We start from the raw sequence: 14,886 nt of genomic DNA, 5'->3' as shown, positions 1-14,886 counted from the left end.
TGGTTGTGTACAACCCAATACTAAGCTAAGACACCAATTATCAAACATAGCAGATTGCCAATAAAAGTCACTTTCTATAAATCCTGTACTTTACTCAGCACACCAACTTTCCTGTCTTGTGTCTACACACAGATTTAATCAGGACTTGAAAGTGACAACTAACTGCATTATCAATCTACAGTCTACAATTTAGACAATTTAACCCTGCTGGTTACTTTCATTTTCACATGAATCACAGTTTTTATATACATATATTTCATAAATTATGGATGTCAAACACACTGTTCCCGATGATCTTCATAATTTATGGATGTCAAACACACTGTTCCCGATTATCTTCATAATTTATGGATGTCAAACACACTGTTCCCGATGATCTTCATAATTTATAGATGTCAAACACACTGTTCCCGATGATCTTCATAATTTATGGATGTCAAACACACTGTTCCCGATGATCTTCATAATTTATGGATGTCAAACACACTGTTCCCGATTATCTGCATTATTGACACTAATATCACTATTTAACATAGAATACTCTGATTCATCTACCTCTGAAGATGTGTTTGTCCTTGTATCACCCTCTCCATCATTTTTCTTCTTGTCACTATGGCAACCATCCAGTGCATCACTTGAAAGACTCTGTGTTTCACTTCCTGATTCTCTATCAAGGAACACAAAATCCTGTGATGTTGACCTTGATCCATTTAGGGAAGATTTCTCTTTTTCATCTGTTAGTATCGTTTCCGTGGATGAATCTGGATGATGTACAGTTTTTTCCTCATCTTCATCTTTACCATAGTGATCATCATTGATGACAATTTCTTCATCTGTATCCAACAAGTTCCTTGAAAATCTCAGTTCCCCCTTAAGAACATCTTTTATCTATACAAATAAGTAATGACATAATATTAAAATAAGTAAATGATATAATATTAAAATAAGTAATGATATAATATTAAAATAAGTAAATGATATAATATTAAAATAAGTAAATGATATAATATTAAAATAAGTTATGATATAATATTAAAATAAGTAATGATATAATATTAAAATAAGTAAATGATATAATATTAAAATAAGTAATGATATAATATTAAAATAAGTAAATGATATAATATTAAAATAAGTTAGATATAATATTAAAATAAGTAAATGATATAATATTAAAATAAGTAATGATATAATATTAAAATAAGTAAATGATATAATATTAAAATAAGTAATGATATAATATTAAAATAAGTAATGATATAATATTAAAATAAGTAAATGATATAATATTAAAATAAGTTAGATATAATATTAAAATAAGTAAATGATATAATATTAAAATAAGTTAGATATAATATCAAAATAAGTAAATGATATAATATTAAAATAAGTAAATGATATAATATTAAAATAAGTGAATGATATAATACTAAAATAAGTAAATGATATAATATTAAAATAAGTAAATGATATAATATTAAAATAAGTAAATGATATAATATTAAAATAAGTAAATGATATAATATTAAAATAAGTAATGATATAATATTAAAATAAGTTAGATATAATATTAAAATAAGTAAATGATATAATATTAAAATAAGTAATGATATAATATTAAAATAAGTAATGATATAATATTAAAATAAGTAAATGATATAATATTAAAATAAGTAATGATATAATATTAAAATAAGTAAATGATATAATATTAAAATAAGTAATGATATACTATTAAAATAAGTAAATGATATAATATTAATAAGTATTAATATAATATTAAAATAAGTTAATGATATAATATCAAAATAAGTAAATGATATAATATTTATAAGTAAATGATATGAAATATGTTAATACATCAATCCATAATACTACATGTCACAAATAGTACAAACTCTCATTTCACTGTATGATAATGACAACTATATTGTTGGATCAAAGTTACTTCTAATCTATAACGTTCAGGCAAGCAAATACTAGAAGGCAATAAAAAATAACATGTATATAAGTTATACTAAACATTTGCTGCTCATAACAAAGATGTACAAGTCTAATATCCAACCTAAAATATGAAATGTCAAATTACTTATAAACATATTACACACAAGAAGACAATCAATTCATTCATTACCTGTTTTAGTCCTGCAATAGCCAGTAATATTTCATCTTCATTATCTAGTCTTTGTCTCATTAATTTCTCTTGGACATGATCTACAGGATACAAAGTCAACACAATAACGTACCAAATCTAGAAATATTTATCATGTTGTTTAGGGCATTGAATAATATTTAAGGAAATTGACAATTTAAAAAAAAAATTCCTGCCCGTCATATATATTAGGCAAATTTGTGGTTGTCAACAGTGGCAACATGTTTTAATTATTATGTACTTTAAGGGGAAAAAACTACCAGATTTAAACTGAATGCCTCCCGTAAGGGAATCACTAATTATGCAAATAACTCCTTAAAATAAAAAATACCGCCAATGGCGTTGTAGCACAACTGTACAGTTTCTAAAAATGTTTATCTATATGGTAGTCCATGCTAACAATAAGTTAGTTTGTTGAATGTTGAATGGCTACCCAGTTGCCTATCCAACCATGTTGCTATCTTTATGATATATGCTATCATTTGGCTGTTGCTATGGGCGTGGTCATGTTGTTAGATATATTTGCATACATTTTTGTATGTTTTTGTTCACTTGTGTATGAATTCCTGATATTATCTTTTCAATATATGTGATTATTTGGCTGTTGCTATGGGCGTGGTCTTGTTGCTAGGCATATTTACATATATCATTTGAATGTTTATTCAATTGTCTATTAATCCCCGTTGTTATCTATGCAATATATGTGATCATTTGGCTGTTGCTATGGGCGTGGTCTTGTTGCTAGGTGCATTTGCATACAGTTTTTGAAATGTTTATTCATTTGTCTTTCTATTCCTGTTGTTATCTTTGCAATATACGTGATTCTTTGGCTGTTGATATGGGCGTGGTCTTGTTGCTAGGCAAATTTACATACATTTTTTGAATATTTATTCAATTGTCTATTAATCCCTGTTGTTATCTTTGTGAAATACACGACCATTTGGCTGTTGCTATGGGCGTGGTCATGGTTGCTAGGGTATTTACATACATTTTTTGAATGTTTACTCATTTGCCTACCAGATGATGTTGTCATTTGACCAAAAAATACTGCCATTTGGTCGTTGCTAAGGGCGTGGTCATGGTCGCTAGGGCCAATTTTGTCAAAATGTTTTGAAGAAAATCTGCAGAATAACACTTTCAGAAACATCTCACCAAGTTTCAGACTCAGTGACCAAATACACTTTGAGATATAAGTTTTTGACCAAAAATGAACATTTTTACACCTAATTTGCATATCACTCATGGACTCATTGTATGCTTAATATTTCTTCATCCATACATCCCTAGATACATTCTCATTAAATTTCAGCCCCATCTGCTCGGTACTTTTGGAATTAGAGATTTTTAACAAAAAAGACACATTATTAGCCCTAATTTGCATATCACTGATGGAATCATCGTGTCATGAACAAATCTTACTTTACACCCCCTTAAGAATGTTCCCACCAAATTTCGCACCAATCTGCCCAGTAGTTTCTGAGTTTAAGTTTTTTGACCAAAAATCACATTTTTTGACCCAAATCACACACCTGTGATGCGATCATTTTGATTTGAACAATTTCCCAACTAGACACCCAAGGTAATGGACCCACCAAATATCATGGCAATCGGTTCAGCAGTTTTTGACTTTAAGTTGTTTACACACACACACACACACAGACAGACAGACGCCGGGTGATCCCTATAGCACTACTGAACAAGTTCAGTTGTGCTAAAAAACTATGGTAACAGGCTTTGTTTTTGGACAAGTGTGCTTTCTTAAGTTAATGTATGTGCCAAATTATACGGAATTTGAGGAGTACATGATACTGCTTAATTACTGTATATCGTTCATTATTCAAAATACTCATTAAAAGGTAAAAGTTGTAGCAACAAACTTCATAGGACAGGTGAGTATTATTATGGTTGATATGTATCATAGTATACGAAATTTGAAGCTTGCATTTTTAAGATACAACGTAGTTACCTAAAATCATTAATTATGCAAATTTTTCATTAAAACTGCTATAGCACCAAATTTTATAGGACGTACCTGCTTTGTTGTGGTTAACATTATGTACTAATTTGTATTGAAATTGAAGTATGCAGTCTTAAGATATAACCTAATTACTGAAAATCATTAATTATGCAAATTATTCATTAACACTGTAAGGTATATCAACTAACTTTATAGGAAATGCACAATTTGTTATGGTTAATGTATGTACTGAATTGTATTGAATTTGAAGTATGCAGTCGTAAGATATAGCCTAATTACCAAGAATAATTAATTATTCAAATTATTCATTAACACTGAAAGGTACATCAACAAGCTTTACAGGACATGTGTGATTGTTATTGTTAACATGTGTACTGAATTATATTGAAATTGAAGTATGTATTCTTAGGATATAGCCTAATTACTGAAAATCATTAATCATGCAAATTATTCATTAACACTGTAAGGTACATCAACTAACTTTATAGGACATATGTGTTTTCTTATGGTTAATGTATGTACTAAATTATGTTGAATATGAAGTATGCATTCTTAAGATATAGCCTAATTACCAAAAATGATTAATTATGCAAATTATTTGTTAAGGCTGTAAGGTACATCATCAAATTTTATACGACAAATGTATGTTGTTATAACGAATATACTAAATTATATTGAAATTGAAGTATGTAGTCTTAAGATATTGCTTACTTATTTGATTTCATTAATATGCAAATTTCTCTAATTAAAAATTAACCGATCTGGCTGAAAACCTAATCAGGTCTAGCTATTACCCTTAAGATTATATATTCCAAATTTCATTACAATTGAGACAGCCAAGTTTTAGAAAATGATGACACAGACACACAGACAGACAGACAGACAAACAAACAGACAGACAGACATTTGTATTTTAATACCTCCCGTATCCTTACGGGAGGTAAAAATATTTTAAATATTGCATATTTTGTAAACTTATTTTGTATGGAATAAAACCCAGAAATACATAGCTAGTAATCTGTATGTACATGTTGTAAATATGATAGAATCATTGTAAAATGGTGACAAATAACACTGTGCCACAATCCTCTCAGAAAATACAACATACACTCCCATTTGCCCTAAATATTCAAAATAATGAACTTACTTATATGAATATCCATTTTAGATGCACAATATTTACACATACTCTGTAGGTCATTGAGTTGACCTTGTAGTAATGAAATCTGTTGTTGTAGCTCTGCTTCCTGCTGTATAATTATAGGACATTCCTTATTAGTCAATACAATGTACATGTGTATGGTGATGTATAGGCTGTATACAGAATTAACCACTGTGTTATAACATAGTGAAACAGGAGAGAAATTTTATATATTTCAAAGGGAATTATACATAGGCTATCTATATATCATATTCAAATTAGTGGATAGATAAAAGATGTGTGTATAGTTTGGCCACTAGATGGCGCTAGTCAACATCAGGTTTTGATTTGAGATGTGGGTACGAATTGTTCCATGTTATGATTCACTGAAAATAATACTTTCCCTACATTTTATGGCAAATATCAATAGTATGGCTGGTCATTTCAAATACTTCTGCTTTTTCACTTTTGATAGTTTGTTTATAATAAGTTTATGAGCAGATGAAGTTTGTTTACAACAAAATCAGTGCCTAAAATGTTATGAGAGATTGTACAGTTTCGCAACTGGAGGGTGTTATTTCATCGCAGACTTTGACAGGAAGTGTAAGACAGAATACCTTTTGAGTCTGTACTATGGCATACTTTGAAATTATCCTTTTCAAACATTTCATGGTAAATTTCAATGATATAGTTTTGGTTATTTCAGGCAGTTCAGCTTCTTCAGCTTCAATTTAGGTACAAATGAAGTTCATTTACATAATATGGGCTACTACTACCAATAGTCCTGCTTACTTCCATAATATGGGCTACTACTACCAATAGTCCTGCTTACTTCCATAATATGGGCTACTACTACCAATAGTCCTGCTTACTTCCATAATATGGGCTACTATTACCAATAGTCCTGCTTACTTCCATAATATGGGCTACTACTACCAATAGTCCTGCTTACTTCCATAGTATGGGCTACTATTACCAATAGTCCTGCTTACTTCCATAATATGGGCTACTACTACCAATAGTCCTGGTTACTTCCATAATATGGGCTACTACTACCAATAGTCCTGGTTACTTCCATAGTATGGGCTACTATTACCAATAGTCCTGCTTACTTCCATAATATGGGCTACTACTACCAATAGTCCTGCTTACTTCCATAATATGGGCTACTACTACCAATAGTCCTGGTTACTTCCATAATATGGGCTACTACTACCAATAGTCCTGCTTACTTCCATAATATGGGCTACTATTACCAATAGTCCTGCTTACTTCCATAATATGGGCTACTACTACCAATAGTCCTGCTTACTTCCATAATATGGGCTACTACTACCAATAGTCCTGCTTACTTCCATAATATGGGCTACTATTACCAATAGTCCTGCTTACTTCCATAATATGGGCTACTATTACCAATAGTCCTGCTTACTTCCATAATATGGGCTACTATTACCAATAGTCCTGCTTACTTCCATAATATGGGCTACTACTACCAATAGTCCTGCTTACTTCCATAATATGGGCTACTACTACCAATAGTCCTGGTTACTTCCATAATATGGGCTACTACTACCAATAGTCCTGCTTACTTCCATAATATGGGCTACTATTACCAATAGTCCTGCTTACTTCCATAATAATCAAGAAGTAGTCTTTTTCTGATAATAAATGTATTTATTTACTAAGTCTTTTCTTTAAAATACAGAACACAAAACCCTTACTTGTATTTGAATAATGTATTTGTTTATAACTCTTACCTCTTTATTTTTCTTGCTTGAACTTCTCGGTCTGCCAAATATACTCTTTTTCTGTGTTTCAGATTGAGTTGGTTGATTGGTAATCTTACCACTAGAGGCAGAAGGTGACATATCATCCATTGGTGTCATTGTAGTTCTACCTGGTAATGTTTTAGACTTGACAATCTTATCAGCCATGGCTGTTTCATCTGTAATATACAATTACAATCTATGTCATAAATTGCTACCACATATTTATTCACTCTGCCAACTTTCTTACTGTATATTTCACTCAGAAAGGTATAGCCTTAGCATAACATTTCTGTTTTTTTCATTGCTGGTTTTGAATAACACCGTCAATAATATATCAAGTGTATGGTATTTCATTACCAGATAACCAACTATGGGTTGTTATATCAAGTGTATGGTATTTCCTTACCAGATAACCAACTATGGGTTGTTATATCAAGTGTATGGTATTTCCTTACCAGATAACCAACTATGGGTTGTCATATCAAGTGAATGGTATTACATTTACCAGATAACCAACCATGGGTTGTTATATCAAGTGTATGGTATTTCCTTACCAGATAACCAACTATGGGTTGTTATATCAAGTGAATGGTATTTCATTACCAGATAACCAACTATGGGTTGTTAGATCAAGTTTTTAGTTAGCGGAAGTATCTCCCAAGACTGGTTCAAACTTGATTATTTTGTGTGGTATTATTTAATAGTGTTATAGCCAGTTAGCCACATGTCTGTTTTGTCAAGGTTATTGACCCTGATATTAGGATTAGATTGTGTAGGGAAGTCATTGGTGATATGCCCCCAGGTTGATACTTCATTGACCCTTCTTGTAAGGTGTTTCAGACCAGCTGTTGGGGCCTTCATTAGTCACAGTTTAGTCTATTAAGAGTGTTCCCATTTTTTTTCTCAAGTTTTAATTTTGGCCATCAAACAGAGATGCTAGTATTTCAATCATATTGTTAAGTTACCTTGTCTAAAAATCTACTTATGATCATCAGACTATTTTCTAGCTTCCATTCCACAAATCACACCAGTAGTTTATCTAGTCAAACTTGTTAAACTTTAAATTTGACCGGATTTTCCATTTGTTTGCCCAATTAGTTTCTAAAACAGACTTGGCCTTATGTCATCATCCTGAACTGGTTTAGATTTAACAGACTAGTATGTACAAAATATTATAGTTGAAGGATGACATATTTTCAAATTATTGTTTCCCAACAATAAATAAAGTTTACACCATCAACCCATATATTTTCTGAAAGGGTTTTCTTTCTTCTTTAATGCTATTGTGTTTTCTATTGTCAGTGGCTGAAAGTGAGAGTTTGTTTACGGTAAGAATAGAAGTGTCTTGATTATTTCAAGGCTTCAATATAACCACCTCAGCCAAGATTGCTTGTCTATTTTCTATTTCTTTAGTGTTTTAGAACACAGGCACATTATAATGGGAACTTCAAAGTACAATGTGTTAACTTTCAAGGTGTGCTGTAAAAGAACGACAGATTACAGAAAAAAAGCTGGACACAGTTTAATTATGTGTGAAGTGAACATTCTAAAACACTAAAGAAATGGAAAGTTGGTGACAGGCAATCTTTGTAAATTTGAAATTGTGTCATCCTGAATTCTTACTTTTGTGTGTCTACCCCTTAAGACAACATTCATATTTCTGTGCCCCTCACTTCGTAATTAAAGACAACATTCAAATTTTTGTGCCCCTCACTTCGTAATTAAGACAAACTTTGTCTATGTATTTGATGACTCAGTATTCATAATGTTTTCAGTGTGTCAAAGATTCACAGAAAAGTAATGAGAATAACAAGACAAATGTATGAAGTCTGGGAATGGATTAACATACACAAAAAACAAAGGTCTTTTATAATTACCTTCATCTTTGATAGAGGGCGTACTAGTCGACTTAGGAACTTTACTGGTTTTGACTTCTGTCTTCTGCTTGCCAGCATGTGTGATCTTTTTAGTAATATTAGCAATGCCTGCTGTGACTTTATTGGATTTCAGTTTCTGTACTGGAGACTGGAATTTAGATATTTGCTGACCTGTATCTTTGGGTTTGTTTACAACTTTGATATGCTCCACTGGAGGGTAGGTATAGTTAAACACAGGTTGTGACTGTTTTTGATGTTGCTAGGAAATAGACAGAATCAGAAGGCTGTTATAAGAACACTACTACATAGTTACTAGGAAATAGACAGAAGGCAGTTATAAGAATACTACTACATAGTTACTAGGAAATAGACAGAAGGCTGTTATAAGAATACTACTACATAGTTACTAGGAAATAGACAGAAGGCTGTTATTAGAACACTACTACATAGTTACTAGGAAATAGACAGAAGGCTGTTATAAGAACACTACTACATAGTTACTAGGAAATAGACAGAAGGCTGTTATAAGAACACTACTACATAGTTACTAGGAAATAGACAGAAGGCTGGTATAAGAACACTACTACATAGTTACTAGGAAATAGACAGAAGGCTGTTATAAGAATACTACTACATAGTTACTAGGAAATAGACAGAAGGCTGTTATTAGAACACTACTACATAGTTACTAGGAAATAGACAGAAGGCTGCTATTAGAACACTACTACATAGTTACTAGGAAATAGACAGAAGGCTGTTATAAGAACACTACTACATAGTTACTAGGAAATAGACAGAAGGCTGTTATAAGAATACTACTACATAGTTACTAGGAAATAGACAGAAGGCTGTTATAAGAACACTACTACATAGTTACTAGGTAATAGACAGAAGGCTGTTATAAGAACACTACTACATAGTTACTAGGAAATAGACAGAAGGCTGTTATAAGAACACTACTACATAGTTACTAGGTAATAGACAGAAGGCTGTTATAAGAACACTACTACATAGTTACTAGGAAATAGACAGAAGGCTGTTATAAGAATACTACTACATAGTTACTAGGAAATAGACAGAAGGCTGTTATAAGAACACTACTACATAGTTACTAGGAAATAGACAGAAGGCTGTTATAAGAATACTACTACATAGTTACTAGGAAATAGACAGAAGGCTGTTATTAGAACACTACTACATAGTTACTAGGAAATAGACAGAAGGCTGTTATTAGAACACTACTACATAGTTACTAGGAAATAGACAGAAGGCTGTTATAAGAACACTACTACATAGTTACTAGGAAATAGACAGAAGGCTGCTATTAGAACACTACTACATAGTTACTAGGAAATAGACAGAAGGCTGTTATAAGAATACTACTACATAGTTACTAGGAAATAGACAGAAGGCTGTTATAAGAATACTACTACATAGTTACTAGGAAATAGACAGAAGGCTGGTATAAGAACACTACTACATAGTTACTAGGAAATAGACAGAAGGCTGTTATAAGAATACTACTACATAGTTACTAGGAAATAGACAGAAGGCTGTTATAAGAACACTACTACATAGTTACTAGGAAATAGACAGAAGGCTGTTATAAGAACACTACTACATAGTTACTAGGAAATAGACAGAAGGCTGGTATAAGAATACTACTACATAGTTACTAGGAAATAGACAGAAGGCTGGTATAAGAACACTACTACATAGTTACTAGGAAATAGACAGAAGGCTGTTATAAGAATACTACTACATAGTTACTAGGAAATAGACAGAAGGCTGTTATAAGAACACTACTACATAGTTACTAGGAAATAGACAGAAGGCTGTTATAAGAACACTACTACATAGTTACTAGGAAATAGACAGAAGGCTGTTATTAGAACACTACTACATAGTTACTAGGAAATAGACAGAAGGCTGTTATAAGAACACTACTACATAGTTACTAGGAAATAGACAGAAGGCTGTTATAAGAACACTACTACATAGTTACTAGGAAATAGACAGAAGGCTGTTATAAGAACACTACTACATAGTTACTAGGAAATAGACAGAAGGCTGTTATAAGAACACTACTACATAGTTACTAGGAAATAGACAGAAGGCTGTTATAAGAACACTACTACATAGTTACTAGGAAATAGACAGAAGGCAGTTATAAGAACACTACTACATAGTTACTAGGAAATAGACAGAAGGCTGTTATAAGAACACTACTACATAGTTACTAGGAAATAGACAGAAGGCTGTTATAAGAACACTACTACATAGTTACTAGGAAATAGACAGAAGGCAGTTATAAGAACACTACTACATAGTTACTAGGAAATAGACAGAAGGCTGTTATAAGAACACTACTACATAGTTACTAGGAAATAGACAGAAGGCTGTTATTAGAACACTACTACATAGTTACTAGGAAATAGACAGAAGGCTGTTATAAGAATACTACTACATAGTTACTAGGAAATAGACAGAAGGCTGTTATTAGAACACTACTACATAGTTACTAGGAAATAGACAGAAGGCTGTTATTAGAACACTACTACATAGTTACTAGGAAATAGACAGAAGGCTGTTATAAGAACACTACTACATAGTTACTAGGAAATAGACAGAAGGCTGCTATTAGAACACTACTACATAGTTACTAGGAAATAGACAGAAGGCTGTTATAAGAATACTACTACATAGTTACTAGGAAATAGACAGAAGGCTGGTATAAGAACACTACTACATAGTTACTAGGAAATAGACAGAAGGCTGTTATAAGAATACTACTACATAGTTACTAGGAAATAGACAGAAGGCTGTTATTAGAACACTACTACATAGTTACTAGGAAATAGACAGAAGGCTGTTATAAGAATACTACTACATAGTTACTAGGAAATAGACAGAAGGCTGTTATAAGAACACTACTACATAGTTACTAGGAAATAGACAGAAGGCTGTTATAAGAATACTACTACATAGTTACTAGGAAATAGACAGAAGGCTGTTATTAGAACACTACTACATAGTTACTAGGAAATAGACAGAAGGCTGTTATAAGAATACTACGACATAGTTACTAGGAAATAGACAGAAGGCTGTTATAAGAACACTACGACATAGTTACTAGGAAATAGACAGAAGGCTGTTATAAGAATACTACTACATAGTTACTAGGAAATAGACAGAAGGCTGTTATAAGAATACTACTACATAGTTACTAGGAAATAGACAGAAGGCTGGTATAAGAACACTACTACATAGTTACTAGGAAATAGACAGAAGGCTGTTATAAGAATACTACTACATAGTTACTAGGAAATAGACAGAAGGCTGTTATAAGAACACTACTACATAGTTACTAGGAAATAGACAGAAGGCTGTTATAAGAACACTACTACATAGTTACTAGGAAATAGACAGAAGGCTGGTATAAGAATACTACTACAAAGTTACTAGGAAATAGACAGAAGGCTGGTATAAGAACACTACTACATAGTTACTAGGAAATAGACAGAAGGCTGTTATAAGAATACTACTACATAGTTACTAGGAAATAGACAGAAGGCTGTTATAAGAACACTACTACATAGTTACTAGGAAATAGACAGAAGGCTGTTATAAGAATACTACTACATAGTTACTAGGAAATAGACAGAAGGCTGTTATTAGAACACTACTACATAGTTACTAGGAAATAGACAGAAGGCTGTTATAAGAACACTACTACATAGTTACTAGGAAATAGACAGAAGGCTGTTATAAGAACACTACTACATAGTTACTAGGAAATAGACAGAAGGCTGTTATAAGAACACTACTACATAGTTACTAGGAAATAGACAGAAGGCTGTTATAAGAACACTACTACATAGTTACTAGGAAATAGACAGAAGGCTGTTATAAGAACACTACTACATAGTTACTAGGAAATAGACAGAAGGCAGTTATAAGAACACTACTACATAGTTACTAGGAAATAGACAGAAGGCTGTTATAAGAACACTACTACATAGTTACTAGGAAATAGACAGAAGGCTGTTATAAGAACACTACTACATAGTTACTAGGAAATAGACAGAAGGCAGTTATAAGAACACTACTACATAGTTACTAGGAAATAGACAGAAGGCTGTTATAAGAACACTACTACATAGTTACTAGGAAATAGACAGAAGGCTGTTATTAGAACACTACTACATAGTTACTAGGAAATAGACAGAAGGCTGTTATAAGAATACTACTACATAGTTACTAGGAAATAGACAGAAGGCTGTTATTAGAACACTACTACATAGTTACTAGGAAATAGACAGAAGGCTGTTATTAGAACACTACTACATAGTTACTAGGAAATAGACAGAAGGCTGTTATAAGAACACTACTACATAGTTACTAGGAAATAGACAGAAGGCTGCTATTAGAACACTACTACATAGTTACTAGGAAATAGACAGAAGGCTGTTATAAGAATACTACTACATAGTTACTAGGAAATAGACAGAAGGCTGTTATAAGAACACTACTACATAGTTACTAGGAAATAGACAGAAGGCTGTTATAAGAATACTACTACATAGTTACTAGGAAATAGACAGAAGGCTGTTATTAGAACACTACTACATAGTTACTAGGAAATAGACAGAAGGCTGTTATAAGAATACTACTACATAGTTACTAGGAAATAGACAGAAGGCTGTTATAAGAACACTACTACATAGTTACTAGGAAATAGACAGAAGGCTGTTATAAGAATACTACTACATAGTTACTAGGAAATAGACAGAAGGCTGTTATTAGAACACTACTACATAGTTACTAGGAAATAGACAGAAGGCTGTTATAAGAATACTACGACATAGTTACTAGGAAATAGACAGAAGGCTGTTATAAGAACACTACGACATAGTTACTAGGAAATAGACAGAAGGCTGTTATAAGAATACTACTACATAGTTACTAGGAAATAGACAGAAGGCTGTTATTAGAACACTACTACATAGTTACTAGGAAATAGACAGAAGGCTGTTATAAGAACACTACTACATAGTTACTAGGAAATAGACAGAAGGCTGTTATAAGAACACTACTACATAGTTACTAGGAAATAGACAGAAGGCTGTTATTAGAACACTACTACATAGTTACTAGGAAATAGACAGAAGGCTGTTATAAGAATACTACTACATAGTTACTAGGAAATAGACAGAAGGCTGTTATAAGAATACTACTACATAGTTACTAGGAAATAGACAGAAGGCTGTTATAAGAACACTACTACATAGTTACTAGGAAATAGACAGAAGGCTGTTATAAGAACACTACTACATAGTTACTAGGAAATAGACAGAAGGCTGTTATTAGAACACTACTACATAGTTACTAGGAAATAGACAGAAGGCTGTTATTAGAACACTACTACATAGTTACTAGGAAATAGACAGAAGGCTGTTATAAGAACACTACTACATAGTTACTAGGAAATAGACAGAAGGCTGCTATTAGAACACTACTACATAGTTACTAGGAAATAGACAGAAGGCTGTTATAAGAATACTACTACATAGTTACTAGGAAATAGACAGAAGGCTGGTATAAGAACACTACTACATAGTTACTAGGAAATAGACAGAAGGCTGTTATAAGAATACTACTACATAGTTACTAGGAAATAGACAGAAGGCTGTTATTAGAACACTACTACATAGTTACTAGGAAATAGACAGAAGGCTGTTATAAGAATACTACTACATAGTTACTAGGAAATAGACAGAAGGCTGTTATAAGAACACTACTACATAGTTACTAGGAAATAGACAGAAGGCTGTTATAAGAATACTACTACATAGTTACTAGGAAATAGACAGAAGGCTGTTATTAGAACACTACTACATAGTTACTAGGAAATAGACAGAAGGCTGTTATAAGAATACTACGACATAGTTACTAGGAAATAGACA

At 32.0% G+C, this 14,886-nt stretch overlaps 1 protein-coding gene across 4 annotated transcripts in view; it reads right to left on the bottom strand.

The window, feature by feature from the left end:
- Positions 1–200: 200 nt before the first annotated feature.
- The window catches only part of LOC144447075 (TBC1 domain family member 5-like), a 74,267-nt gene continuing 59,581 nt past the window's right edge, over positions 201–14,886 (bottom strand). For 3 of the 4 annotated variants that reach the window (XM_078136977.1, XM_078136980.1, XM_078136978.1), the window contains 5 exons: positions 8,921–9,179; positions 7,032–7,219; positions 5,278–5,380; positions 2,135–2,214; positions 201–888 (listed from right to left, as the gene is read on the bottom strand). In XM_078136977.1, coding sequence (XP_077993103.1) covers positions 478–888; positions 2,135–2,214; positions 5,278–5,380; positions 7,032–7,219; positions 8,921–9,179 — 1,041 coding nt within the window. In that variant the 3' untranslated portion in view covers positions 201–477. The remainder of the gene's footprint in view (positions 889–2,134; positions 2,215–5,277; positions 5,381–7,031; positions 7,220–8,920; positions 9,180–14,886) is intronic. The other variant, XM_078136979.1, reaches the window with a different exon arrangement.

Source organism: Glandiceps talaboti, chromosome 16 (genome assembly GCF_964340395.1).
Source record: "Glandiceps talaboti chromosome 16, keGlaTala1.1, whole genome shotgun sequence".
Classification (NCBI taxonomy): Eukaryota; Metazoa; Hemichordata; class Enteropneusta; family Spengelidae; genus Glandiceps; species Glandiceps talaboti.
The sequence above is the reverse complement of the archived record's forward strand: the minus strand, read 5'-3'. Positions and strand labels throughout refer to the sequence as shown.